The sequence below is a fragment of the Leiobunum rupestre genome, chromosome 3 (assembly GCF_980474605.1).
Source record: "Leiobunum rupestre chromosome 3, qqLeiRupe1.1.hap1, whole genome shotgun sequence".
Lineage (NCBI taxonomy): Eukaryota > Metazoa > Arthropoda > Arachnida > Opiliones > Sclerosomatidae > Leiobunum > Leiobunum rupestre.
In genome coordinates, this window is record NC_143386.1 from 21,077,135 (window position 1) to 21,104,385 (window position 27,251).

At 34.1% G+C, this 27,251-nt stretch overlaps 1 protein-coding gene across 1 annotated transcript in view; it reads right to left on the reverse strand.

The window, feature by feature from the left end:
* Positions 1–14,903, reverse strand: part of LOC149949790 (propionyl-CoA carboxylase alpha chain, mitochondrial-like) — a 30,030-nt gene extending 15,127 nt beyond the window's left edge. The window contains exons 1-9 of the mRNA XM_090167918.1: positions 14,723–14,903; positions 14,175–14,291; positions 11,242–11,358; positions 8,423–8,536; positions 6,089–6,142; positions 5,880–6,011; positions 3,733–3,769; positions 2,499–2,577; positions 1,543–1,740 (exon numbers count right to left, since the gene is read on the reverse strand). Coding sequence (XP_090024044.1) covers positions 1,543–1,740; positions 2,499–2,577; positions 3,733–3,769; positions 5,880–6,011; positions 6,089–6,142; positions 8,423–8,536; positions 11,242–11,358; positions 14,175–14,291; positions 14,723–14,800 — 926 coding nt within the window. The 5' untranslated portion in view covers positions 14,801–14,903. The remainder of the gene's footprint in view (positions 1–1,542; positions 1,741–2,498; positions 2,578–3,732; positions 3,770–5,879; positions 6,012–6,088; positions 6,143–8,422; positions 8,537–11,241; positions 11,359–14,174; positions 14,292–14,722) is intronic.
* Positions 14,904–27,251: the final 12,348 nt, after the last annotated feature.

Consider the following 27,251-nt stretch of genomic DNA (forward strand, 5'->3'; position numbering starts at 1 on the left):
GGCGATCACTACGATAATGCGTCTCATAGTTTTAGCGTTTCGGCTAGCATTTTGTGACATGGTTAGGTTATTTTTACACAAAAATAAACTGTTTTTGTGCTTTACTGCTAGTTATAACCTAATTGGGCACTCGTTTGTTTTTGTCATAGTTTGTTTTGTTTGTTTCAGTGGGATGTTTTGGTGTCACATTTAACGATGTCATGAGTGTTGTGTCGTCAAAATGACCAGCAAGTGTTTTGTATGTGATGAGGAAGTGACTGCATCGAGTCCTGATGTTTCTAAAGTGGGTGAAAAGGGATAGTTTCCCTATAAAAAGCCAACTAGCCAATGTGACTTCACTTCTCGTCACTATCCCAATGCCTTATAGACACTCATATATGCACACCGTTGGTCATAGCAACATATTTTCCCATTAAAATGGTCTAGGTCTTCTTTAATTAAGTGTGAGGATGCTGGTCGCCTGGTCAGCGGCCCCACTAGTATATATTCTAAAATGAGTATCTGTGCTATTTAGACGTCCAGTACTCACTATGTGTATATAATGGTGCATATTTTGGCCAATACGTTGACTGGGAATGGTGAGAAATTGAAAGATTCATTAGTCGGCAGTTGTCGCAAAACTTCAGATTTCACGCTCAACACTGAAATTGCTTTAACATTGGAAGGAAAATAGATAAAATAGTAAAGTAATATATATTATTGAAGTGAATTTAATGCTCTACAACGCTATGGGCGGAATTTATTTTTTGGGTGCATCGTTGAAGGGTTATCCGGTCAAAAAGAGCAAAACATGGGAGGCAAAAATGTTTTTTTCCAAAATTACAGACCTTCAAGAGCGGATATCTCGAAAACTATGCAAGATATCTAAAACCGTGACGAGTAAGACCTGTAGCAAATTGAATCAGCTTTCATTGTGTATAGAGTGACCATGTCGCTAGGACGCATAGTTACCGAGATATAAGCGCAAAAACTGAAAAATGGGACCTTCAAACCCCCTTATCCCCCCCCCCCCCCGGCTCAAGGGCTACGGGCGGGGACGTTTGATATGTTCACCTCCTAACTAGTCCAAACAAAGTTACCAAGTCAAAAATTGTGTTCCCAACATTTCTTCCCTTTTTTTGAGCATTCGTTGACTGGACTATTACCAAAAAATAAGTTGTCTTAGAACTACTTAAACTTGGTTTTAAGTTTGTATTTGTAACAATCCTAGTTAAAAACCACTTAATACCAACTCAATTTCGCTTAATGGAGCCAACTTAAAGGCAACTTGAAACCAACTTAAAAATAATATGTAATTTTCTGACCAGCCAACTTAATAACAACTTATTACCTCTTAAACTAGTTTATTAAAATATGCTGACCACTTGAGCCTACTTAAAACCAACTTAATGTCAACTAAAATGTGAATACCAACTAAATACCAACTAAAATCCAACTTATTTTTTGGTAAGGGCTGGTTCTCATATAATAATAAAGTTTCGGTGGAAAATATGAGGAGACCGCACATAGGATAAAACATAATAGAAATAAATATAAAAATACCTGGGAGATTCTTCAATGACTTTTTGGTTTCTGCGTTGAATTGAACATTCTCTCTCATTAACATACACAGCATTGCCTTTTTTATCACATAATATTTGAATTTCAATATGACGAGGATGTTCAACGAATTTTTCAACTAATAATCTATCATCACCGAAGCTAGATGCGGCTTCTTGGGAAGAAAATCTGAAGCCTTCTCTGAAAGAGTATAGGCAGAAGTTTAAAATTGTAAATTAGTGAGAAGTATCCATCTAGGATGTTAAAGTGAAACATAACTTTGCAGGATATTATCTTTTTTAAAAGGAACACGCTAAACATTGGCTCTGAGTGGAACAACTGCATTGCAACACCCAAAAAACTAGCACCAAGAGCAATCTCGATAAGTTAATTTTATCTGTCGAAACTGACAGTTCAGTTTCGAGCCATCTCAGAAAGCTCGATAGTGGTAAATGGAACATGAAATATGTGCATGCAAATAAAACTTTGCAGTCAAATGGAACATGCTATGCGATATATTTTGATGATTTCTTAAAATTTTCTATTCAGGAAATTGTATCGCAGTACATGTTTTTTGCTGCCAGATTTTTGTGGGAAGTTATGTTTTTGGTCTCTTCATAAAGCTACTAGAATTATGTTATTTTTAACCAACTTAAGTATTTATATTCACTAATAAATGTGTTATTATTTGCTCTCTGAGCAATTTTTTCGCACACTTCAACACAACAGTTTGCTCAAAGGAAATTTTTCCACGAGTTCTTTTTAATTATGTGCTCGAGCCTTCATAACATTTCATTTCTCTATCAAGATCGATAGTGTCCGAGACAGATTCAGAGCAAATCTCAAGTAATAAAATGGCATAAAAAATTGAGCTTTGTGGCTGAGAAAGTGCTGAATTGGTTATTTCAGGAGAATAAGGACTATAACCTAAGTAAAAAGGTACGCTAAAAAGTACTCACCGAGCTTCATCATCATTCCAAGCTATTCTCATCCCCTTCCCACCTCCACCAGCTGATGCTTTGATCATTACAGGATATCCTATTTTAAGTAAAATAAAAATTATAGCGTTGATTGCATAAAAATTGGTCATTCTTTTTTTATAATTATACCGCCTGATTCATAATTTTACAGATTGACACTAACCATGCAATAGGCTGAGTAAACTTAAACGTAGTGGCCCAGATGGTGCGGCCTGTTAAGTAAAATTTACTAAGGGGTACTTACAGAATAAAATAAATAAAAGGTATTACTTTTGCTTTGTATTACGCCTAGTGAAAACTAAACTTGCACATTTGTATAAGATACTATGGTCATAATAAATTAAATTACACCCGGCCACCTGTTTAAAGTAGGGATCGATGCTCCAATATATCGGCTTATTTTTCTAACATTGGTACCGGCCAATATCGGCTTAAACGAAGCCGATATTGGCCGATACCAGTATTTGAAAAATCTTTGCAGGAAAAACATTTAAAAATATTAAAATACTCGATTAACTACCTTATGATAATATTTTATTACCACAACCTGACATTTCCCTTTAAAAAGGTAAGTTCTTTAACAAGGCTTGGCTTTAGTCCATTTCTTAATTTTGTAAGTAACTTTCCGGTTGTACTAAACAGCCTTTCGCTATCAACACTGGATGCAGATGACAATAGATATATTCTAGTAAGGCTGGCAAGAATTGGGAATCGTTCTTTATTGGCGTGCCACCATTCTAAAACATTGCTTGTCTTGGGGATTGCGGTCTAAAAATTTTTCGCGACTAAACGCGTAAGACCAAAGAACGTTTTTAAAAGACCCAAAGAGTGATTGGCAGCGCCACGTACGCCAGACTTCAGAAGCTAGACCATTTTTTTAACCAGGGAGTTTCGAGTTTGAACAAATAAAATCAACGATATTCAATTTGTGATAGATAATATGTATCAAGTAAAATGATAAGAAACATTCGGATATGCTCTTGCAAACTATTTTAATGAAAAATTAGAATGAAATGGTATGACAGTGTACTGAACCGTCTTTTACAATGATTTTATCATATTCAGTACTGTTATGATATATAACAGATAGCCGATATATTGGTCGGCCGATATACTGGCTGTACCCATATCGGTGCATCCCTAGTTTAAAGGCATTAAGGTTCTGCCTTGGGTATTAGCCTAGCTGATTATTATTATTAAATATTGTTATTACCAATTTCATGAGCAATTTTCAGACATTCATCGGGATTCTGTATAAAAATATAATTTAGCAATTAGCTGAAGGTGCACATTATTAATGGTATGATAGGATTTTGAACCTGAGTCTTTGATTTATTTTTAAAGAAAATTGTAACTTGGGCTGTATTAAATCTAGAGTTATGACTTTCTGAAACTAAAATAACAAAATGTAATTTTAACAAAACTACAATGAGATGAATGATTTTTGTCTCTCAAATGAACATGAAAATAGAAGCTCCAATTTGGCCCCTTAAATGAAAGTGAACAGAGAGAAGCTCCCATTTTGTCTCTCAAATTAATGTGAAAGAGAGAAGCTCCCATTTTGTCTCTCAATATAATGTGAAAGAGAGAAGCACCCATTTTGCATCTCAAATGAACGTGAAAAGAAAGAAGCTCCAATTTTTCCTCTGAAATGAACATAAAAGCGAGAAGCTTAAATTTTGCATCTCTAACGAACATGCGAGAGAATTAAGCTCCATTTTTCCCTCTCAAATGAACGTGGAAAGAAAGAAGCTCCAATTTGGCCTATCAAATGGACGTGAAAAGAGAGAAGATCCAATTTTGCCTCTCAAATGAACGTGAACGTGAAAAGAGAAGAGCACTGATTTCACATCAACCTCATCTTGTTTTATAATTATTTTAGGCGGATACGATAGAGTTTGTCACGTAGATAGCGTGTGTATTTTTTATCTTGGCCGCAAATGATTATTTAATTTTTTTATTTATTTAAAATTTTTTAAATTTTTGGGTATTTTCACGTTTTTTATCTTGTTTTTTAATTATTTTAGGCGGTTACGATTGAGTTTGTCACGTAGATAGCGTGGGTATTTTTGATTTTGGCCGCAATTGATTATTTAATTTTTTTATTTATTTAAAAAATTTAATTTTTTTGGGTATTTTCACGTTTTTTATCTTGTGTTTTAATTATTTTAGTTTTTCGGCCGCAAATGATTATTTAATTTTTAAATTTAATTTTAAAAATTGAACCTCTTTGGGTATTTAAAAGTTTTTTGGGGTTATTATTTTCGTCTTGTGTTCAACGACACCAAGTGTTTTTCAGCCCTTGGTATGCCGGTAGTTTGAAGAAAATAAATTCCATGTGGTATTCCGGTTGTTTGTTCAATAAATTACAAGTTTTCTTAATTTTGGGAATTTTGGGCTATTTCTAGCTGTTCTGAGTTTTTATGGCCGCAACTGCTTGGGCCTTTTCACGATTTTTGTTATTATTTTCGTCATGTGTTCGCCGACACTTGCAGTTTTGGTAGCCTACACCACGTGTTGTTCACTCCGAATAATTGCCACATGATATTGCGTTACTTTCTTGTTGTTCTTTGCGTTGTTGATTAGCATGATTTTGGGTTGAAATTCTTTTTGTCGTGTGTTCGCCGACACCAGACTGTTTTAAAAAATGAGTAAAGAAAAGTTTATTGTGTTTGTATAAGTATTGGCGCCTGACGGCGCCGCATGTTCGCTACGGTCTCGTGCTGGGGGCGCGCAGCGCCACCCCATCCCCATACTTAAAAAAAAGATGGGCCTTCTATAACGCAACCTAAAGGACAGTACCTAGGCATACCCTACCAAGTATTGTCGGGCGTGATAAAAATTGGAGCGTATATCGCAAGACCAAGGGCAAAGTGGGGTTGCGGCCATAAAAAGGCAGCACAGCTAGAAATAGCCCAAAATTCTCAAAATTAAGAAAACTTGTAATTTATTGAACAAACAACAACACATGGTGTCGTCGAACACAAGACGAAAATAATAAACACAAAAAAACTGTAAAATACCCAAAGAGGTTCAATTTTTAAAATTAAATTAAAAATTAAATAATCATTGGCGGCCAAAATAAAAATACCTACGCTATCTACGTGACAGACTCTATCGTATCCGCCTAAAATAATTAAAAAAACCAAGATAAAAAACATGAAAATACCCAAAAAAATTTAAATTTTTAAATTAAATTAAAAAATTAAATAATCATTTGCGGCCAAAATAAAAAATACCCACGCTATCTACGTGACAAACTATCGTATCCGCCTAAAATAATTAAAAAACAAGATGAGGTTGCTGTACGCTACTTCACACAAAAATTTTAACATGAAATTAAAATTAAATGGAACAAACCTTTACTACACCATCAAATCCTGGAATGCAATGAACACCAGCTTTTCTGGCAAGTTTCTTGCTTTCAATTTTGTCTCCCATTGCATGAATGGCTTCTGCATTTGGCCCAATAAATGCAATACCACGGTCAGCCTTTTAATAGACAGAATAATTACTTTAAGAATAAACTCAGGTTAAAGTGGTAGTAAAAAAATTAATACTGTACTTACCAATTTCTTGGCAAAGTCGGTATTTTCTGATAAAAACCCATATCCAGGGTGTACCTAAATTAAAAAATAAATTAAAAACTATTACATCTGGGGATAAAAATCACAGGGCGATAAGCAAGGTTTTTGTTTAAAACATTAAAACAATATATTAACGGATCATGGTTTATGAGTGACTAATGTTGAGTTGACTTATCATGTTTGATATCAACATTAAAATGTGATAAAATGTTATTAGTGGTTAAATGTAGTATTCGTTAAATATATTTTCAAGTTTTATTACGTGGAAATAATATTGAAATTTCTGTGCTTCAAATTAGAAGAAAACCTTTCAAGATCAAAAAATAATCTTGATGAAATACAAAAAAGTTTTCCATTATACAGTGTTAACTTAAAAACGATAAGAGCCAATTACTCAAAATGTGTTTTATGTAAGAATGAAATTTGCAGGTCTTCAAGGTCATTCAAATTCTATCTCGAGAACCATTAGGATTAGAAGAATGGTTCCAAGGAGAAATGTCTTCTACGTTTAATTTTAAGTCGAAACAGCTTTGACCCGATCTTATTTGTCCAATGGGAAGCCGAGAAATGTTAGACCAAAAACCATAAGGTCGTGTGTGGTATTCTAATCAAGACACTACATTTAAGGGCTTATAAATCGAAAACTACCAGATCTAATGGATCAAAATTGTCGTGACACTCTAAGAGTGGGGGAGTTCGTAATTTGTAACTTATGATAACCTTGAAACATTAGTTCAATGTCATTCAAAATTTATTTCGAGAACAATTAGGATTCCCTTACCAAAATATAAGTTTATTTTTAGTTGGTATTCACATTTAAGTTGATATTAAGTTGGTTTTAAGTGGTCAGCATATTTCAGTAAACTAGTTAAGTTGGTTTTAAGTTGGTGGGAAAATGCCTTTTTCTTTAAGTTGGTATTTAGTTGGTTTTTAGTGGTCAGAAAATTACATATTTTTTAAGTTGGTTTTAAGTGGTCTTTATTAAGTAACATTTTAAGTAAGTTTTAAGTTGGCTTTAAGTGGTCTTTATTAAGTAACATTTTAAGTAAGTTTTTAGTTGGTGTTAAGTTGTTTTTAAGTAGGTTTTTAGTTGGTATTTGTCTCAAATACAAACTTAAAACCAACTTAAATAGTTCTTAGACCACTTATTTTTTGGTAAGGGTTAGGATAATGGTTCCAATTAGAAAAATGGCCGCCAAGGTTTTTTAATTCAAATTACCTTTTACCCGAGGTAAATAAACCAATAAAACTCCAAAATAAACGGTACATCTTAAATCAATTAATTAACAAGAATTTTTATTAACTTTTTTTAGTTAAAATGTTTTAAACACAAAAGAAACTAAACAAGTAATTGAAATAAAGAAGCAACTAATACACAAGCGCAAGCATGCGTAGTAGCCAATGGAGGTATTTTTGAACACGTACTTCATAAAATAAGTCTAGAAATTAAGGGAGCTTGAAACATTACATTATCATTCTTATGTTCATTATTATTTGAAAGTTAATCTTCAGTTTTTTCATTATTTATTTATTTAAATTATTTGTAAATAATTACGTTTATTATTATTACTATTTAATAAATGCATAACGAATGAAATAAAAAATCTAACGCAGTTTAAAAAAAAGGCGAAAAATTTCATAATAAACAGCCCCCTTTACTAAAAATATCTAATTGATGTAACTGTACTATACCCTTTTCTATTTTAAAATTTTTTGCATTATTTAAAATTTATATATTTTTTTTCTTTTGAATTTGCTCTGTAAGTTTTTTTTTCTTTTTTTTCCTCTTTGGTATTTGATATTTTTATACCTCTCACACCTATACTTGCCTGGGGTTACATGGCCTAAAAGTCATTTCTGACTTGGCCTATATCAATTGTATATATACTTCTCTTAAGTGAAGCTAAATAAACCAATTATTATTATTATTATTATTATTATTATTTATTTCAATTACTTATTTAGTTTCTTTTGTGTTTAAAACTTTTTAACTAAAAAAGTTAATAAAAATACTTGGTACATCTGTAAAGTTTTTCAGTTAACACCCTGTATGGCATGTGATTAACTCAGAATTTATAGTTGCTTAGAATCCAACCCATAGCTAAATAACAGCAATCGTTTGGCTTGGTATCAAATAAAGTTACATCTGAACCAACACGTCATGTTTCGAATCAGAGCAGATTCAGATAATTTCCAACCAGACCCACTTCATTTGCAATTTCAATTTGCTCTTTTTAACATATTTCTTTATTTTTAAATTCATTTTAAGGTTTAATGTTTTTAAAATATTACAATAAATAAAAATAAAATCCTTACAGCTTCGGCTCCACTCTTAGCAATAGCATCGAAAATTGCTTCTGTATTGAGGTAGCTTTTATTTGTAGGTGCTGGACCAATGCAAAATGCTTCATCAGCCATTCTGACATGAAGCTAATGACAAAAAAAAATTAAAAGATTAGAGTAGTGGCATACCATACAATTTTAGTGGACTTTCAGACTTCATTTTGGGGAATTATATCAATTCTACATCACTCCACATATTGTTATAATTAATTATTTTAAGTATTAAACAAAATTATGGAAATAATTATAAAATTATGATAAAACACAATTTTAGACGTACAATATTCAAATTTAAAATCTTAAGTTTTTCCTTCACAAATAAGAAGTCTAGATGGAGATAATCTGATTTCAGCCAGAATTCATAATGTAAACAAGAACGAATTGTGAATAAGGGAAAAAGTGGAATAATTATCAAATGGGTTACTGTTAGAAATATAATCCTTATGTTCTGTGCTCATTCTTTATCGCGTCGTCTGCTAAAGAAAATGGAACAACTTTTAGTTTCAGTTCTATTATGGTTTTTGGTGAACCTGTTGTTATGTGTGTCTTTTGTTAAACTTTAACTTGGTGTATTTTTATACTCACAATATTTACATAAGTCTGTAAATACATTTGAAATATTAGAAATGAACAAATAAATTGTTTTATGCATTAAGTCATTGTAATTGATCCAAGATATTCTACAGTTACAATGGAAGCACTTTTAAAATGATTGTTATTCGTAACATTAAAATTGGCAAATTGTGTTGTGTGGATTTAAATGGCATTAAATATATAACAGATCCAGCACACTCTAGTCTTATTTGGTGCTCTACCTCAATAGACTAAAATAAATTCTAATGGTCTTCTAAGGCCTCGAAAATGTTTTTAAATTGGGGTTAGGAAAAAAGAAGGTTCCTGACAACATGGCTAGCTGCCACTCCCACCGCTTCACTCAGTTTAATAATCAGAGGTAATTTCGGTTTTCATGTTTATAATGATTCCTTCAATTAATAACCTGCATTTTAACTTAGAGAGTTCAAATTTATAGCCTTAATTTCCAAAATATAACGGTCAATTACTTAGATGGCGTCACTTGATCCATGTCTACCATAGATATTTGTTTCTTTGAATTGTAAGAGATAGCTAGTGCCAAAAGAAGGATTTAAATCAGGCATTCCTTTAAATAAACATTATATATATTCAAGGTAAGTGATGGTTCTCAATGTTCACATTGTCATGTTTGTTTATATACAACACCAAGGGAAAGCAGTTTTATCCACAAATTCCCAGGTGATTGCTAGCTTTAAAGCTACCAATTAAGACTTATGACCTTTTTAACAGGTGGTAAATTGTATGGTAAAAAATATAAAAATGGTAGAGATGATAAATAAGAATAATTTCCTTGAATTAACAAAATGATTAATATTGTTAATCATTTACCAACATTATATCCAAAACACTGACATTTAATTACCATTATTACAAATATACCATTATTACAAAAACACCATTATTTACCATTATTTCAAAAATACCATTAAACCAAAATACTATTTACCATTTTTGAAAATTACTGTTATTTACCATTAAAAAATATCATTTACAATTATTTAAAAAAACGTTATTTATCATTACTAAAAAAATACTATCATTTACCATTATTAAAAATACCATTATTTACCATTATTAAAAAAAACTTATTTATCATTAAAAAATACCATTGAACCCAAATACAGTCATTTACCATCATAAAAAATCATTATTTACCAAATTAATTATTTACTATTACCAACTTGTTACCTACTGTTATTATCAACTAGTTATTTACTTTTATAATCAACTAGCTATTTACTTTTATTATCAACTAGCTATTTACTTTTATTATCAACTAGTTATTTACTTTTATTATCAACTTTTTATTTACTGTTATCTACCATTATTTACTATTATTAGCAATTATTGTCATTTACTATTAGAAAATTATTGTCATTTACTATTAGAAAATTATTGTCATTTACTATTAGAAAATTATTGTCATTTACTATTATTAGCAAATTATTGTCATTTACTATTATTAGCAAATTATTGTCATTTACTATTATTAGCAAATTATTGTCATTTACTATTATTAGCAAATTATTGTCATTTACTATTATTAGCAAATTATTGTCATTTACTATTATTAGCAAATTATTGTCATTTACTATTATTAGCAAATTATTGTCATTTACTATTATTAGCAAATTATTGTCATTTACTATTATTAGCAAATTATTGTCATTTACTATTATTAGCAAATTATTGTCATTTACTATTATTAGCAAATTGTTACTTATCATTATTTTACAAAATTATTGTTATTAACCGTTATTTACTATTACCAAATTTTTGTTACTTACTGTTATTTACTATTACCAAATTACTGTTACTTACCGTTATTTACCATTATTTACAAATTATTGTTATTTACCATTATTAACTATTATTACCAAATTACAGTTACTTACCGTTATTTACCATTATTACCAAATTACTGTTACTTACCGTTATTACCCTTAATACTATTATTACCAAATTACTGTTAATTACCATTATTTACCATTAATACTATTATTACCAAATTACTGTTACTTACCGTTATTTACCATTACTTACAAATTGTTGTTATTTACCATTATTTACAAATTATCAAATAAAATAGTGTTAAACCTATTGTAATCAGACTTATTTGAAAAATAAAAAGATTTCTGGAATTGTCTATTTCAAGTCATTTCTTTAAAATATTTCAGTTCAAAAATAGTTTTACACACAGCCATGGAATCTACATCACTGTGAACAGCAACAGTTTGAATTCCCATTCTCCGACAGGTTTTAATAACTCGACAAGCTATTTCTCCTCTGTTAGCAATGAGAATTTTTTTGAATTTCTGTAACGAAATAAATTAAAAGCTCTATAAAAAAAACACAAAACACTTCAGGTAGGTGATTCTAGTTGTAAGTACTTTATAGCTAAAGATGCAAAGATATATCGGCCTAATTTTCTAATATCGGTATCAGCCAAGAGTAAACAATATAATCTAAAAAGAATGCCAAGTCACGATCACATAACGACAACCACGTACATCATCAGCATCTGGGGCCTTAAACACCGTATCAGTAGTTCATGTACTCAGTCATTGCAGTATTTATGCATCTGGTTCAAAAACTGCCTCGGGCAGAGGCCGGGGCTGGGGGTTCAAAATGGTCAGCCAAGGCCTCGGTTCAATCCTGGGCCCTAAAAGGATCAAACAAGGGTCTAAAAACTCCCTCGGGCCAAGGGTTTAAAAATATTCGGCTCAGCACTGAGGCCAAAGCTCGGTTTGATCCTGTCTTTAACGGACGTGCAATTTTAGAATTTATTAGAGCTTTTATGTACACGTAATGTAAAGTTAATAACTATTATTCTACAAGTCAATCAGCAAAGTTATTAAGTTGAACCATTAACGCTTAACCTTCGTTGTATTTCTCTTAAGTGCAAAAGATTTATATTCTGGAATAGTCAATCCACCTCTAAATAACTTAAATTTCACTAATTATAATATTATATTATTTATAGTTTAATTGTTTAACTTGTGTAAACATTTTTACCTCTCCAAGGGGACATAGGGGAGGGGTTTTACAATCACAATGTCTGTCTGAGCTGTGAACGCGCAAGCATTTTCCTGGAATTAGGGAAAAGCTTTTCCAAAAGAGCTTTCTTTTTGTCATTGTGTGTAGTATAAATTTATTTAATTTGCGTTAGTATCGGGCGGGATTTGAACTCGAGCCCTAATGCATGACAGGTGAGCATTCTACCACAGAACCATCGATACATGTTACGATTCACTGAAAATTAGAAACTCAGTTTGAGCGGAAGAGTATATTAATGAAGTCTTACATTTTTTTACGTATGAAATTATAAAGGTCAAATCTTGTTTTAGCGCGATCAGCAGAGATATTGAGATAAGAGGGACAAAGGATAGAATTAACCCCTACATAGTTTTTTGTCTATCGGTATTTACTTTTCAAGTGTAATGGGTCATTTATGGAAATAGTTTCAAATTGTATACAACGCGCTCTTATGCCTTTTCGTTTTGCTTACCTTACTCGTAAGTTATTTTACATGCTTTCTTATCGGCTTTAGATGTTTGATACATATTCATTAATGTGGTTACGTTGGTTTTATTTATATTGAGATCCGCGCTGTTGTTTATATCCCTTACCAAAAAATAAGTGGTCTAGGAAATACTTTAAACCAACTAAATACCAACTTAAAACCTACTTAAAACCAACTTACAAATAATATGTAATTTTCTGACCACTAAAAACCAACTAATTACCAACTTAAAGATAAAAGTATTTTCTCATCAACTTAATAACAACTTATAGTTTATTGAAATATTCTGACCACTTGAGCCTACTTAAAACCAACTTCACGTCAACTAAAATCCAACTTATTTTTTGGCAAGGGATTAGCCTTCACTATTCAGTTAAGGGTTTTTTGTGTGCGTTATAAGCTGGGAATTGTTAACGGTAAGGTGTTTTTGGTTTTTCTATTACAATTTTCATTACCAAGGGTATATCGATTGACTATTTCTGGATTTCTAAGTATATATTTTTTATTGCTAATTTCTGCTATTACAATTTTCATTACTGTGGTTATTTGGATTGACTTTTTCTTGATTCCCAAGTATTTGAATTAACTTGTTGCTTGGTTGGGTTATTATTATATATTTTTCTATTGGTTATTTTTCATGTTTTATTTCGTTTATCGAAAGTGTTGATAATGTAAGGGAGGATTCTTGTCTACGGTTTATTTATTTGCATTGATTTATACCTGCTTTGTTGGGTTGTCGTGGTGAGCCCACGTAGTTTTTACTAGTGCTTTCACTTATTTTGGTTTTCGCTTTAACTTTTGTTTTCCGTATATATCCCTTACCAAAAATTAAGTGGTCTAGGAACTTGGTTTTAAGTTTGTATTTGGGACAAATACCAACTAAATACTAACTAAAACCATACATAAAAACAACTTATTACCAACTAAAATCATACTGCCAACTTAATATCCACTTATTACCCCTTTAACTAGTTTATTGAAAAATGCTGACAACTTAATACCAACTAAAATGTGTATACCAGCTAAATACAAACTAAAAGCCAACTTATTTTTTTGGTAAGGGGAATATGGCAGCATATAGTTGCGTGCCATGTCCAGTAGTTAATACGCCCAAATACAAACTCTCCGGAGGAGAGAGATATTTTGGTTTGCCAACTTGTTTACTTTAGGAACCCCTTCGTTTTTTTAAGGTTGTAACTTTCAATTTTTTAAGAAGAAAAAATAACTGTTTAGTCAATAAAATGTCCTCTAAATAATTCATAATTGCAAATTACTACGCTTAGATGTGGTAATTTTTAAAATGGAGGTAATTATTAGATTCCCACAAAAAGGAGGAAGAAACTTAAATTTTCTACTTTGGCCAAAATTAGCATTAAATTATCATTAAAGACCTGATCAGAAATTTAGTAAGAAAATTGGTAGAAGTAGAAAATATGATTATATAAACTAAAACTCTAACCGGTTCAATCAATCACAGTTACAATTACCTGGTTTATTGAATGGAAATATAAATAATTGCAAATCACGTATTAATGTTTACAATATTATTTTCTCAAGCAAGAACATTTTAATTTGAGTGACAAAACCCTACTTTACTCAGTACAGTACCTGTTCATTGTGGTCAATGGGATCCAAGGTGTAAATATGATCCATGCTTTGTTCATCTTTAATTTTGCATGAAACAGAACTGCTATATTTAATGAATCCATTTGACACAGCTGGCATCTAAAAAAAAAGCAAATTAAAATTTATAAGTAGGATTATCACTTATATCTAATTTTTCATTAATAAGAGCTATGATAATATTTTACTTTCATATCCTGAATAATGTTCATATTTGATATTTTAAATTAAAAGCTTTATCTATGAATAACTAAAATAGCTCAGTGTTGAACACCTGCACTACAAAATATATGAGTAGCTGGTGTTATTTTACCTTCAAAATAGTGGAAGGTAAGAGGAAAATTTCCCCAAAAAACGAAGGAAAATTTATGGTTTAAGCAAAATTTATGATGATGCAGTTTACCTGTACATCTAATAGTCAAATGTCAGAGTTAAATAACACACCAGGGCAACAGAGAAACATTTTATAAGTGGAAATGAGAGTACTTCAATTCCATTTGGAGACAAAAGCACCGAAAATTAGGCCTGTTTACCTTTAATTTAAAATGTCTCCACCTGTACAACAGAAATAACCCAGGAACATGTTTATTCATGCGATGAAAAGTAAGCATGCTTGAGAATACCAAGCCCCTAATTAAAGTTAAAAACGTCTTGCACCGTTGCACGGTGATCTTGACGACGCAGTCTGTGTTTACTGCGGGTCCAATGGGTCATAAGAAATAAAAGAAAATATTTTTATCGCTGCTTCGAGTTACCGCGAGAGGGCGTCGATAAACTGGTGACGTACATTTAGCGGGAAAAGATGAAATTTGAAATTAACATTCAAACTATTCCATTGTCTATTTGTTTTTGCTAAACAATCTATAGCTAGGTTTCCGAAGTTGCTAAAAATACCAAATACTTAAAGGGAATTTGAACTAAATCTTCAAATCGGGCACCTACTAAAAGCCATACCGGCATACTTGGCATACCAGTTAGCCAAGGTCAACGGGGTCCCGATCGAGTAACGGTTTGAAAGAATTTTTGGATTGCCTCCAAAATTCGTCTGTTGCTGACGTCACCCAGATTAGATCCCATTGATGTTCAATAGGATCTCAACTCAGTGACGTCACTATGTTCGTTAGCAACGAAGTTACCAACCTTAGCCCTTAGCAACCACAGCGTATCGAGGCAACCTTTTATAGCCTAAAATTTACTAACCTTGACACAAGGTAAGTCCCTCTAGGATCATCGGATGACCTGTACACCGAGTTCGCGTACTTAGTACTGTTAAAGGTACGGATTTTAAAGAGTTCACGAACTCTTATTAGCACAGTCAGAGGTACGACAGTGTACACCGAGTTCGCGGAATGACCAACCCCTCGGAGCGAACTTCACCAAAAGCATACCAACAAGAAGTCGCGTTGGATTTATTTCCTACGGGTCCCACACAATTTTATCAATAAAACTTCGTTTTAATTTGATTTTAGGCATTTTAGAATAACCTTAAATGGGAACGGCCAAGCCTTTCCAAATATGGCCTTATTTCCGTATCAAAAGATTAACAAGACGTTCAATATACTATCACGTACCTTTTTAGTTCCACATCGAGATATTTATATATATCGAAGTGGGACTATTGCTATGGACGGAATTTCGTTAAGTGTTGTTTGTTTGTTTGTTTGGTGTGGAAAGCAACGACACGGTAGATGGAGCTGCGAAAAATTAATCTTATAAATCATTTTATTGGCGGCGCCGGGACTCGAACCCAGATAGTCGCTAGCCGCGTAAATTCTACTAACGACGAATTTACCAACCGAGCCACACCGCTCTATTAAAATATTACTCGGAACTTCTAGTAGTTTTTAGCGACGCGGGAGGGTTTGTCTAGTTAAGCTGTCGCAATTCTCGTTCGTTTTTCCGCGTTATTTTACGTATATTTACGGCGTTTTAGGGTCAAGTTAACCTCAAACTTCGCCACCCCCCCCCGCCACCAACCCAGTGGAATTTCACGAAGGGTGCCATGGGCGTGGCGGGAAGTTTGAATTACAGTGTGGGGCTACACAACCTTTCCCGATGGCCAGTTTCAGGTCTGTCAGGTAAACAGGGGGCACAATTTCGACCCCCTTATTGAAGCCGTGTATGGTCAGAAGTAATAAATAAGTGTGGCACTTTCTTATCGAAACCGTGTGTGGTCAGAAGTAACAAATAAGTGTGGCACTTTCTTATCGAAACCGTGTGTGGTCAGAAGTAACAAATAAGTGTGGCACTTTCTTATCGAAACCGTGTGTGGGCAGAAGTAACAAATAAGTGTGGCACTTTCTTATCGAAACCGTGTATGGTCAGAAGTAACAAATAAGTGTGGCACTTTCTTATCGAAACCGTGTGTGGTCAGAAGTAACAAATAAGTGTGGCACTTTCTTATCGAAACCGTGTGTGGTCAGAAGTAACAAATAAGTGTGGCACTTTCTTATCGAAACCGTGTATGGTCAGAAGTAATAAGTAAGTGTGGCACTTTCTTATCGAAACCGTGTGTGGTCAGAAGTAACAAATAAGTGTGGCACTTTCTTATCGAAACCGTGTGTGGTCAGAAGTAACAAATAAGTGTGGCACTTTCTTATCGAAACCGTGTGGTCAGAAGTAACAAATAAGTGTGGCACTTTCTTATCGAAACCGTGTATGGTCAGAAGTAACAAATAAGTGTGGCACTTTCTTATCGAAACCGTGTGTGGTCAGAAGTAACAAATAAGTGTGGCACTTTCTTATCGAAACCGTGTGTGGTCAGAAGTAACAAATAAGTGTGGCACTTTCTTATCGAAACCGTGTATGGTCAGAAGTAATAAGTAAGTGTGGCACTTTCTTATCGAAACCGTGTGTGGTCAGAAGTAACAAATAAGTGTGGCACTTTCTTATCGAAACCGTGTATGGTCAGAAGTAATAAGTAAGTGTGGCACTTTCTTATCGAAACCGTTTATCGTCAGAAGTAATAAATAAGCGTGTCACTTTCTTATCGAAACCGTGTATGGTCAGAAGTAATAAGTAAGTGTGGCACTTTCTTATCGAAACCGTGTGTGGTCAGAAGTAACAAATAAGTGTGGCACTTTCTTATCGAAACCGTGTGTGGTCAGAAGTAACAAATAAGTGTGGCACTTTCTTATCGAAACCGTGTGTGGTCAGAAGTAACAAATAAGTGTGGCACTTTCTTATCGAAACCGTGTATGGTCAGAAGTAACAAATAAGTGTGGCACTTTCTTATCGAAACCGTGTGTGGTCAGAAGTAACAAATAAGTGTGGCACTTTCTTATCGAAACCGTGTGTGGTCAGAAGTAACAAATAAGTGTGGCACTTTCTTATCGAAACCGTGTATGGTCAGAAGTAATAAGTAAGTGTGGCACTTTCTTATCGAAACCGTGTGTGGTCAGAAGTAACAAATAAGTGTGGCACTTTCTTATCGAAACCGTGTATGGTCAGAAGTAATAAGTAAGTGTGGCACTTTCTTATCGAAACCGTTTATCGTCAGAAGTAATAAATAAGCGTGTCACTTTCTTATCGAAACCGTGTGTTGTTAGAAGTAACAATTAAGTGTGGCACTTTCTTATCGAAACGGTGTATGGTCAGAAGTAATAAGTAAGTGTGGCACTTTCTTATCGAAACCGTGTATGGTCAGAAGTAATAAGTAAGTGTGGCACTTTCTTATCGAAACCGTGTATGGTCAGAAGTAATAAGTAAGTGTGGCACTTTCTTATCGAAACCGTGTATGGTCAGAAGTAATAAGTAAGTGTGGCACTTTCTTATCGAAACCGTATATGGTCAGAAGTAATAAATAAGTGTGGCACTTTCTTATCGAAACCGTGTATGGTCAGAAGTAATAAATAAGTGTGGCACTTTCTTATCGAAACCGTGTATGGTCAGAAGTAATAAATAAGTGTGGCACTTTCTTATCGAAACCGTGTATGGTCAGAAGTAATAAATAAGTGTGGCACTTTCTTATCGAAACCGTGTATGGTCAGAAGTAATAAGTAAGTGTGGCACTTTCTTATCGAAACCGTGTATGGTCAGAAGTAATAAGTAAGTGTGGCACTTTCTTATCGAAACCGTGTATGGTCAGAAGTAATAAGTAAGTGTGGCACTTTCTTATCGAAACCGTATATGGTCAGAAGTAATAAATAAGTGTGGCACTTTCTTATCGAAGTCGTTTATATGTGGCACAAAATAATATTATCGCAGTGCCGTTAATTTCCGCCCCCTCCGAAAACCCCCTTAAAGGGAGAGTGATCGAAAAAAACAATTTGGTCTCATAGAAAAATAAAAGTAAAAGATTGGAATCGTCTACGCTAGCGTCTACTTGAAAGAGTGAGACCAAAAAATCCAAAGCAGTCGATCTTAGGGCGTGTTGCAAAAGTCTGCTTTGCTAGAATCAAACATGTTAAATTCAATGGGCTAGCACTTTGGCTAGGGCTTTGGCAACAGGCCCTTAAGCTGAAAAGTATGCGACCATGGGGACAGAATCTCCGTCTTGCCATATTCTTAGTACATAAATACATTCTTGCAATAATATGATTTATGCAGTTGTTAATAATCCATATTAAATATCTGCTCTAAGAAAATATTAATTTAATCACCGAGATAATATAAAATCACATGGCCTAAACAGCTTTTGTTTTGGTTTGCCCACCCGGGTATCCTGAGCGTGGGCAGCACCCACTCTTTAACTTAGGATGGCAATTTATATATCAAACGATAAGAAATCACGTAGCCTCAATAGTTTTTGTATTAGTTTGCCTACCTGTGTCTACTATGGGTGTATGGGTTTGCCCACTCGAATACACTGATGTGGAACTAATATTACGGTCTGGGCCGACTTGTTTGTATTCAACGTTGAAACGAAAAATAACGGCCGGTGTTTGGATTTGAATTTTCGCTGCCATCTTAGGGGCTGCCGCCAGCGCCCCTAACACCGTATGAGCGATTTGCGACTATCATAACTTTTAAAATTGCGCAATTTAGGCTTAAGTCTCTTATAACTGGAACGCGCCGCGCGTGCAAAACAAATTGCATGTGTCTTCAGCAGCGCGCGCTTTTACGTTGTTTTTCTGTCTCACCAACTTCTCACCAGGTGTCGCGGCGGACGCGCGCTTTTCGATTCCCGAAATTTCTTTATTTTATTAAAAATTAACCACTCAATATTTGTTGATGCGGTTTTCGCCATTAATTTTAGTTTTTAATGGGCTATAGGCAATCTAACTGGTTAAAGCTTGACCGTTCCCCTTTAATTAAATTATTTTCATTTTGAAACATTTCTACTCAATTTTAAAGATTATTGTAAACGTTTCTACGCCGTTTGAAGCTATTCTGGAAAAAGTATACCTGCGCGATGAAAAGGTTTAACAAATAACAAATCGCATAAGATTTAGATGGCACCCACACAATTTTGTTGGGAATTGTAATCGTATTGACGCTCTTTGGAACTAAATTTAAAAAAAAATATTTTTCAACGAAAACTTTGAAACACATTTATTACACTAGTACCATATGTAACATAATTACTCATAAGTATGCCACTGTACCTTTATTCTATTCAAAAATATTCACTAATGGTTTGTTTCACCACGAACCAGCAAAAAGGTGGACTACGTTAAATTTTAATCTTTTTATTCATCCTTGTAATTTTGGGAGTCACACTATTGGCTACTAACATATTTATTTAAGCCAATGGAAAACCTTTAAATTGAGAAGGAATTTTTTGCGTCGGAATTTTAGTCAGCCCAATGTAGCTTTATTGAAATTTATAAACTCGCTCAGTTTGTGCGGATGAAGTTAAATAATGAGTAATTTAGAAAAATAAAAGGTTGGGGAAAATGACCAATAAGTGATCGCTTTCTGAAAATGGAACAAGTCGTCGAAGTGGGATATTCCACCAGCGTTATCAAAACCCAAGCCTAGAAGAGTTTGGCCTAGGCTCAAAAGAATCTGCAAAGACTCCAAACTTGTAGATGCGCCAGAAAATCTCAACCTGAATTTCAACTATTTTTTCCAATAAACTTGCTTTTTTTATTTAACAATGCAAATTTATTTTAGAACATGAGTCTCCGAGAATTTAATTAATTTGCAAATTAATTACATTAACAGAACTTGACACTATATTGTAGTTCATTTTAGCTCCTAACCTTGGTTGTTCAAACCGTTTTTTTACTAAAATAATGGCCGTCGGTTTATCAGACGTAGAGCTAAGAGCTATTTATACGACGGCATTATCGGCATTTGAAATTCGATGACATCAAATATTACGTAGGGTACGGATGACGCAAGATCTGTGAAACAAACCGTTAGTGAAGAAATAGAGCTAGTGGCATACTTATGAGTAATTATGTTACATATGCTAGTACTATACATTTTAAAATTTATGGTGTTAAGGGAAAGATGAGACTGCAGTTTTAGTAAGGAAAACATTTTAGTACAGATGGCGCTAGTGTATTAAAACGAAACTTCGGTAAAAGATCGTCAGTGTGTATGTTTAACGGTGGACTTTTCACGATATTTTAATTGAAGTCCACTGGGTATTTTATTTAATCAAAAATGCAAATTTACTAATCGAGCTAGTTTTAGAAAATCTATGGTGCTGTCTCTGGTGGTCAAATATTATTATAATTAATATTAGTTGAAATGGAAATGTATTTATTCATTAAAGGGGCTCCAAAGTTCGGTGGCAAAATGTGTGTAAAGTCAGTGAAGTGCGAAATTTACGGTTGACTCTGCCCGCCTCTGCCAAGGCCGAGTGAGAGGTTGGGGGGAATGAAAAGCTCGCTCAATTTTCTTTTTTTTTTGCCACCGAACTTTGGAGCCCCTTTAAATTTTCACTTTTATGAAAGTGACTGCTAGCCAATAGACTCAAAAATGCTTGTTTTTTAAATTTTTAACTTTTTTTATATTTAAGACTTCAAAAATAATTAGGCCACTTTTTAGAGCTACATGTATGGTTCACTTTAAAAAAGGGGAAAAACTGTCATGAGGAAGTATATTTTTTTTCTAGTGTTTTCTTACGTAGTATTATCTGCGTAACTTTTTATTTTCACCATGTCACTTCATTTTTTTTTTTTTCAATTTTAACATGATTGCGCGGTAGAGATTAATCCACCATGTACAATGTAACAATTATAATGATAAGTAACTAGTATAGTACGTAATAAAACACTAGAAAAATAATCTACTTCCTCATTACAGTTTTGGCCCCTTTTTAAAGTGAACCATAGATCTAAAAAGTGGTCTTATTATTTTGTGAAGTCTGAAATAAAATAAAAAGTAAAAAATTAAAAGAACAATCATTTTAGAGTCTATTGGCTAGCAGTCACTTTCGTAAAAGTGAAAATGAAATGAATAAATAAATACATTTCCATTTCAACTAATATTAATTATAATAATATTTGACCACCAGAGACAGAACCATAGATTTTCTAAAACTAGCTCGATTAGTAAATTTGCATTTTTTATTAAATAAAATACCCAGTGGACTTCAATTAAAATATCGTGCAAAGTCCACCGTTAAACATACACACTGACGATCTTTTACCGAAGTTTCGTTTAAATACACTCGCACCATCTGTACTAAAATGTTTTCCTTACTAAAACTGCAGTCTCATCTTTCCCTTACCAGTTACCACCATAAATTTTAAAATGTATAGTACTAGTGTAATAAATGTGTTTCAAAGTTTTCGTTGAAAAATATATATTTTTTAAATTTAGTTCCAAAGAGCGTCAATACGATTACAATTCCCAACAAAATTGTGTGGGTGTCATCTAAATCTTATGCGATTTGTTGTTTGGTAAACCTTTTCATCGCGCAGGTATACTTTTTCCAGAATAGCTCCAAACGGCCTAGAAACTTTACAATTATCTTTAAAATTGAGTAGAAATGTTTAAAAATGAATATAATTTAATTAAGGTTAATTTGGTTGTTCTAAAACGCCTAAAATCAAATTAAAACGAAGTATATTTATTGATAAAATTCGGTGGGTACCGTAGGAAATGGTTGTATACTATTGGACCGAATCCCGTTTGACCGAATCCCATTGAACCGAAAAGTATTTTCGTTTATAGCCCAACATGGCGGGATTCAGTTGAATGGGAAATTTAAATCTGGTTCGTTTTCACTTCGGGTAGTTAGTTCAGGTTGGGTTAGGTTAGGTTAGGTTAGGTTAGTTCATGTTGGGTTGGGTTGGGTTGGGTTAGGTTAGGTTAGGTTAGGTTGGGTGGGTTAGGTTAGGTTAGTTCAGGTTGGGCTAGGTTAGGTTAGGTTAGTTCAGGTTGGGTTGGGTTGGGTTAGGTTACGTTAGGTTAGGTTGGGTTGGGTTAGGTTAGGTTAGTTCAGGTTGGGCTAGGTTAGGTTAGGTTAGTCCAGGTTGGGTTGGGTTGGCTTAGGTTAGGTTAGGTTAGGTTAGGTTGGGTTGGGTTAGATATGGTAGGCAACTATTTCACGTCTGGTCTTATCAAGGTTATTTTCAAAAATTAAACCGGGAAAATATCAAATTTCAAGGGAAAAAGGTCTAAAAATACACGTCGGTACGAAATAATAAATATTTAAGACATAGTTTAGTCCAAATTAGATATACTATCGTCACGTAACCTACAATATATAAATATGTATCACTAACGGTATATTGAATGAAAACCGCGCAAAACGCGGTTTTCGGTCGATTGGAATTCGGTTGAATGGTACATTCGGACGAATGGGATTTCGGTCCAATGGTAAACAATCGTAGGAAATTAATCCAACGCGACTTCTTGTTGGTGTGCTTTTGGTGAAGTTCGCTCCTACCTTGGCTAACTGGTATGCCAAGTATGCCAAGTATGCCGGTATGACAAGTATGCCAAGTATGCCGGTATGCCTTTTAGTAGGTGACTTAAAAGGCATGATAGCAATCATAGCATGACGGTTACCGAGGCCGTCCATAGCAAGGGCGTATGAAGGATTTGGAGTTTGGGGGTACATTGCGAGCCTCACATGCTAAGCGAGCGAGGCGCTCCAAAGTATAGGGTGTCTTCATTTGATCGGCCTTGGCATTTTTCTCAAAACCTGTACTTTCTTGAAATGTGAAATTTTCATTATGTACTCTCTCGGGGGAGATCGTTGTTATTTGTAAATTTCAGAAAAATCGTGAACTTTTTCACGGTTTTACAAGTAGTGAGAGCGCATGGTGATAAATTGTTCGAAATTGGTATACAGCTCTGAAAATTAATATACACGTGCCTTGAACTATACTCTCGACTACCTAAATTTTATTTTTCCCAAAAGGCGACTGGAAAAACGTTTATAAGCAAAAAACGCCCTTGTTGCCGATGACGCGCGCATCTTAGTTTAGATGAGTTTTTAAAATTACTTTATCTAAGTTACACCGCATCTCCGCAACTTTAGGAATAAAAAATGGTAAATCGCGTTTAGCTCGCGTGGTAAAGGTGGTAAAGTTATGAATTTTTTTTATGGTATTACGTGTCACAGTGCTACTTAAAACTTGATATGGAACCACATCGAGGTATTTTTTTACTTGACGTTTTTTACCATTTTTCATTTTTCTCCATAGGTAAAAATGGTACATCGCGTGTATCTCGGGTGGTAAAGGTAGAAAAGTTATGAATTTTTTTATGGTGATACGTGTCATAGTACTACTTAAAACCTGATATGCCATTTTTCCCTATGGAGAAAAACGAAAAATCATTAAAAACGTCAAGTAAAAAAATATCTCGATGTAGTTCCATATCAGGTCTTAAGTAGTACTGTGACACGTATCACCATAAAAAAAATAACAACTTTTCCACCTTTACCACCCGAGATACACGTGATTTACCATTTTTCCCTATGGAGAAAAATGAAAAATGGCAAAAAACGTCAAGTAAAGAAAATACCTCGATGGGGTTCCATATCAGATTTTAAGTAGCACTGTGACACGTATTACCATTAAAAAATTCATAACTTTACCACCTTTACTACGCGAGCTACACGCGATTTACCATTTTTTATTCCTACAGTTGCGGAGAGGTGGTGCAACTTAGAATATATATTTTAAAAACACTTATGACCTAGGATGCGCGCGTCCTCGGCAAAAAGGGCGTTTTTTGCTTATAAAAGTTTTTCCAGTCGTCTTTTGTGAAAAATAAAATTTAGGTAGTCGAAAGTATAGTTCAAGGCACGTGTATATCAATTTTCAGAGCTGTATACCAATTTTGAACAATTCGGGTATATTTTGTAACCATGCGCTCTCACTAAAGTGTTAGTTTTTTAACGCTACGTGGTAGAAGAAAAGTTTCAAAAATCAAGTTGTAGAGCATACTCTAAAACCTATAATGGAATTGGTATGCTGGAAATCGTACATTTCGTCACTGAAATAATTGGTCATGAAAAACCAACAAAATTGAAACTTTTCGTCTACCACGTAGCGTTCAAAAACTAACACTTCTAAAACTGTGAAAAATTTCACGATTTTTCAGAAATTTACAAATAACAACGATCTCCCCCGAGAGAGTACATACTGAAAATTTCACAATTCTAGAAGGTGTAGGTTTTGGGGGAATGCCTGGGCCGATCAAATGGAGACCACCTGTATATTAAAGTATATACCGTAATTATAATTAATTTTTGGGTCGACTTTTGGTCATGGACCTAAAACGACTTTTCAACCCAAGACCGACCCGTAACCGACTCCCATGTGCTACAGCGGTCGCCACTAGAGTAATATCCATTTTCGTAATTTACCTGAGAAAATTGTAAATTACTGTTACCAGGGTAATTTACCGCGTAAATTACCAGGGTAAATTACCGATTCGTATCTCTAGTCGCCACCCTGACTAAGAAAAGTCTGCAAAACGTACATATTTTAATTTATTCGAAAAAGATTAAGACGTTTTGGGTCGACTTTTGGTCATGGACCTAAAACAGACTTTTCGACCCAAGACCGACCCGAAACCGACTCCCGTGCGCTATAGGGGTTAGCGAACATGGTTGAAATGAATACAATCGTGTTATCGTCCAAACAGTCCAATAGGATTGTAAAAGGTTACAGAAAAATATTCTTCTATAGCATTTATATTAATAATAGTATATAAAAAAAAACAACAGTATTTAAAAGCCAAGATACTTCATGGTAAAAAATTTTATTTATTTACATTGGTGAGCTTTCGGACCGGGGTCCCTTTTTTATTGTAACTCTCGGCTTTAAAAGGGACCGCGGTCCGAAAGCTCACCAATGTAAATAAATAAAAAAATTTACCATGAAGTATCTTGGCTTTTAAATACTGTTGTTTTTATTTTAAATTCTAACGCCATGGTTTGTCAAACATTTAAAATTAATGAATAATAGTATAGTTCGATCCCAGCTTGTGGCACTGGGTGCAAAACTCGGGACAACTCCTTCCACGTTGAGTTTGCAAGTTCTCTCCCCACTGGTTAAAGGGGTTATCACCCCAGTTATTCGGTTTCCCTTTTCCATAAAAATTTGTAGAGGTTAACGGTATTAGTTAGTGTAGGGAGCTGTTGGCTCACTTGGCATGCAGGGCTTGCCACCACCCTCCTACGCATTGTAACCCGGCCACCCGAATGAATGGCTTCGAAAGTCGCTTGATGACTTAGGCCTAAGGTGGTGCCTTGAGTATTAGCCTAGCTGATTATTTGATTTTAATTATTTGATAATTATTCATACGTATGCCTATGTATAACATATCATGTAAATGGAAATTTCTTATTATTTTTATTCTGTAAAAAGTTATTTGTGGGAACGAAAGTTCGGAATCTAAACTATAGATTGTCAAATCGAGAAACACGACCATAATTCTCCATGTTTTCAAAATCTACTTCCCTACTTCTGTTTCCCATTTCTTAAAGTTGGAAGTGACGTAATTTACGTCACATCACTCGATACATGAAATACCGCTATGGAATACTTATGAATTATTATGTTACACATAATTAAAGGGAAATTGTCACCACCCTAAAATGGATAGAGGACGTCCGAAAATGGTATTTGATTAATTATTAGCAAACAAATTTCGTGTTTTAACCCTCCCCCCCCCCCCCCCACCCGACTAGAGAATCTCAGTACCGCTTGGTTGAACCTACTTACAGCGCCATCTCGTGGACGAAATATTATTTCCCCCTGTTTTATCGTTTTTCTGTCGGAACTGTCGTCTGCTACGACATTCTCCTTGGCTTTTTAACCGAGTTATATTCGTAGATTGTAGTGTATCTTGTTTTTAAAATGCCTTACACACCGCCTTTTCTCAAATTTTTGTCGCTTCATTCTTTTGGCGCTGCACGTAGGTTCAACCGCGATTTTTGAAATTTTTGGAGCCGTTTGATGTAGGTTGCGGAAAACGTAGCGTCACTTTTTAAATACTTTCCCAATAACTTTAAAATTTCAGGGACATAATCATTAATATATCCACACCTCTACTTGGAATCCTTATCCTGCCGTATCGCGAATTGTGAGATCACTCTGACGGCTTTGGCCCCGCCTACGAGAGTAAAAATCCTCTCTGCGCGTGCTCCCCTCTCACGTTGTTGTTTGCTAAGTTAAAATAGTGACGCCAAAAAACCGTCAGCCACATCGAGACGAAAATCTGCTGCGATTAACATTCCAAGTAGAGGTATGGATTCCTGATTCAAATACGCAAATTACAATGGCCCTATATCAATTCTCCCATAACAAAATAGATCAGGCTTTTTGCTTTTAAAGATAATATCACATTTAACGCGTTCTTTAAGGACATCCCCAACAATTTTAGGGATAAATTATAATCTGCGTGACCAATATTTCGACGCATTGGTTATATTTCCTTTAAACCAACCAATTTGAATGGGACACAATATGTTTCCTCATAAAAAGTGTATTTTTTCACGATGTGAATAAGACTATTCCTAGCTCTTAACTCCAAAGTGATAGTCAACCACAAAACAAGGAATCAGCGCTCTTATATGTTTACATTTTTGATAAAGTCACAAGATTCCAGATTTTATACGCTATGCATTTGTATCAAGTATCACAATCAGTTTAATTCTTCAAAAATCCAAGGCTATCTGCTCTCATTGAGTGTAGGCTT